The 3,038-nt window shown below is 47.5% G+C and overlaps 1 protein-coding gene across 1 annotated transcript in view; it reads left to right on the forward strand.

Annotated features, from left to right (window-relative positions):
- FPGS (folylpolyglutamate synthase) overlaps nucleotides 1-3,038 on the forward strand; it is a 46,826-nt gene that overhangs the window by 30,419 nt on the left and 13,369 nt on the right. Inside the window, exon 12 of the mRNA XM_015412366.1 lies at nucleotides 1,043-1,144. Within this exon, the coding sequence (XP_015267852.1) occupies nucleotides 1,043-1,144 (102 nt within the window). The remainder of the gene's footprint in view (nucleotides 1-1,042; nucleotides 1,145-3,038) is intronic.

Below are 3,038 nucleotides of genomic sequence, written 5' to 3' on the forward strand. Positions count from 1 at the left end.
ATTGGGTCGCCATCCTCCAGGTGGCACCTGGAGATCTGCTGTTACAATTGATTTTCTGGTGACCAAGATCAGTTCCCTGGAGAAAATGGCAGCTTTGGAGGGTGGAGTCTCTGGAATTATACCCCATTGAAGTCCCTCCCCTCCCCAACCCCTGCCCTCCCCAGGCTCCACCCCCCAAATCCCTAGGTGTTTCCCAAACCAGAGCTGGCAACCCTAGATAAGTGCGTAACAACTGTGATAGAATCATAGAGTTGGAAGGGACCTCCAGGGTCATCTAGTCCAACCCCCTGCACAATGCAGGAAATTCACAAATACCTCCCCCTGCACACCCCCGTTGACCGCTGTTTTCACGTCCAGAAGATGACAACCAAACACACCAGGATCTCCAGCCGAACTGGCCTGGAGAAAAATTGCTTCCTGACCCCGAGCTGTTGATCAGCATTTCCCTGGGGCATTAAGAAAGGGCCACAAGAAGGGGACTCAAGAACTAAGTAGTGTTCACTGCTCAAGATCAGTATATTGTAGAGCTTTTATTGGATGAAAGGAAAGGAAGCATATAATTGCTTTAAACAGTGAAAGTGCAAAGCACCAGAAGAAAAAAGTAGCAGTATAATTGTGATAGCACTTATACATTTATACTGCACTTTCCTCTACATGTTCAAAGTGTGCCTTTACATACATTACTTTGATGGAATCTTTACGGCAATCCTATCCGTTCAATCTTAGTCCATTTGCAGAGTCATCATGGCACTGCAGAGGTGTACCACCAGTCAGATTCTGCCAAATGCTGCTTTGACTCTTGTCCTAAAATGTTAAAGGCCGGAGGGGTGGTGGTGGTTGACCAATACCAAACGGAGCTGAAGTAAACATCGAGGGATGATGCAGGCCTTTACGGCAGGTGTTCTTTGAAGGGCCCTGCCCCACCTCTTGCTCGTCTTGTTCCTTGCTTGGGGGTGACCAGACTGCTCAGGCATTACATCAGGGTTCATCTTTGTTCTCTAGCCTAACTGATTGGGGGGGGGCTATTCCTGTGTCTGGACAGATATTGGTGAGTTGAGGGATCCGTGGCCCAGCCCTGAGCTGTCAGTGAAGAAGCCCCCTCCGGTGGCTCCTGCCTTCAGGCCTGGAGAGCCCATGGTCCAAGGTAAAGCTATCCTCTTCTGCTCTGACGTATCTGTTTTAGTTCTGAAAGAGATTGCAAGCCTGTTTCTGTCGTCTCCTCATGTGTGGCTGCTATCCTTGTCTTGGCACACAGGATTTTGGCCCAGGGTGGATCACTCCAGTTACTAATACAAACAGCAGCAGCCTTCATTTCATCAAGGACACCAGAAAAATCTGGCCTGAGCGCTTGGACGGGACACAAAGCAAAGTGGCAGAACAGAAATTGGTCTAAGGTTTAGTGGAGTGTCCCTAGATGGTCATAAGGACCCTGGCTTCCTCCCGTGCTGTAAAACCTGATGGAGGAAACGAAGTCTCATAATTTTAAGACTGAGATTCCCGTGGGGGCATTTTCTTCAGCACTAAACCTGCCACCTCTTGCTTTGCTGTCATTTTAATCTATTTTTTGTATTCAGGGCTCTTTTTGTAGAAAAAGCCCAGCAGGAACCCATTAGCATAATAGGCCACACCCAACAGCAGGAACCCATTAGCATATTAGGCCACACACCCTGATGGAGCAGCTCATTAGCATATTAGGCCACACCCCCATATTACCAGAAGTGTGGTCATCCAACCACACCCATCTTTTGCTTCTTATTCTGTTTACCTTGTTTGTTGTCCAAACCCAGGGCCTTTTTGTAGCAGGGACTCCTTTGCATGTTAGGCCACACACCCCTAATGTAGCCAATCCGAATGATTGCCTGCTGTTGGGTGTGGCCTATTATGATAATGAGTTCCTGCTGGGTGTGGCCAACTTGGGAGCCAGCCGGAACTCCGTTCCTGTGCGTTCCTGCCCAAAAATAGCCCTGGGTATCATGCAAAATAAGGGCTTTTCTTTATTGCCACTGTTTTACTGCGGTACCTTCAAGTTCCTTTTTTTATAATGTTGGCTTTGAATTATGGCTGCCGGTTTCATCTGATTAAATCATCTGATGGATTATTTTGTCTGATGGTTTAACTGAGATTTTATGGAATTTGCATTTTTACTGCTACTAAAACCAGTTTGCTGCTTGTTTTATCTGTTTTAGTGAGGACGTATTTTAGGCCTTCTTGTTACTTGGGGTGTTTTTTTACAGAAAGGTGACTAATGTGTCCCATAAATAAAGAATATAAGGTCCGAGCTCTTAAAATAAGTTAGGGTGAAATTCATAACGTCACTTCAAACAGTGGTTGAGGAAGCTGAATCCTGGTTTGATGTGCTGTCTGAAATGACAGGCTGGTGTGGTTTTTTTTCCTATTAAAAAAAAAACCCTAACTGCTAAACCAGAATCAGAACCCCTGGTTTGAACTGAGTTTTTGTGAGCCAGGGTTCAGTCTAACCGTGGTTCAGCATGGCATCATGGTTGACAAGCCATGATGTTGAATTGGATTGGAAGGCAAAACTGGAGCTGCCCATAAGAACATAAGAGAAACCAATGTTGCATTCAGGCCAGTGGCCCATCCAGTCCAACACTCTGTGTCACACAGTGGCTGAAAATACCAGGTGCCATCAGGAGGTCCATCAGTGGGGCCAGGACACTAGAAGCCCTCCCACTGTTGCCCTCCCCCCCAAGCACCAAGAATACAGAGCATCCCTTGCCCCAGCCTGAGAGTTCCTATCTATGCCTTGTGGCCAATAGCCACTGATGGACCTCTGCTCCAGATGTTTGCCTAATTCTCTCTTCAAGCTGTCCATGCTTGTAGCCACCACCACATAAGAACATAAGAGAAACCAATGTTGCATTCAGGCCAGTGGCCCATCCAGTCCAACACTCTGTCACACAGTGGCTGAAAATACCAGGTGCCATCAGGAGGTCCATCAGTGGGGCCAGGACACTAGAAGCCCTCCCACTGTTGCCCCCCCCCCCAAGCACCAAGAATACAGAGCATCCCTTGCCCCA

Source organism: Gekko japonicus, unplaced genomic scaffold, assembly GCF_001447785.1.
Source record: "Gekko japonicus isolate JY-2015 unplaced genomic scaffold, Gekko_japonicus_V1.1 scaffold4483, whole genome shotgun sequence".
In the NCBI taxonomy this organism is placed as follows: domain Eukaryota; kingdom Metazoa; phylum Chordata; class Lepidosauria; order Squamata; family Gekkonidae; genus Gekko; species Gekko japonicus.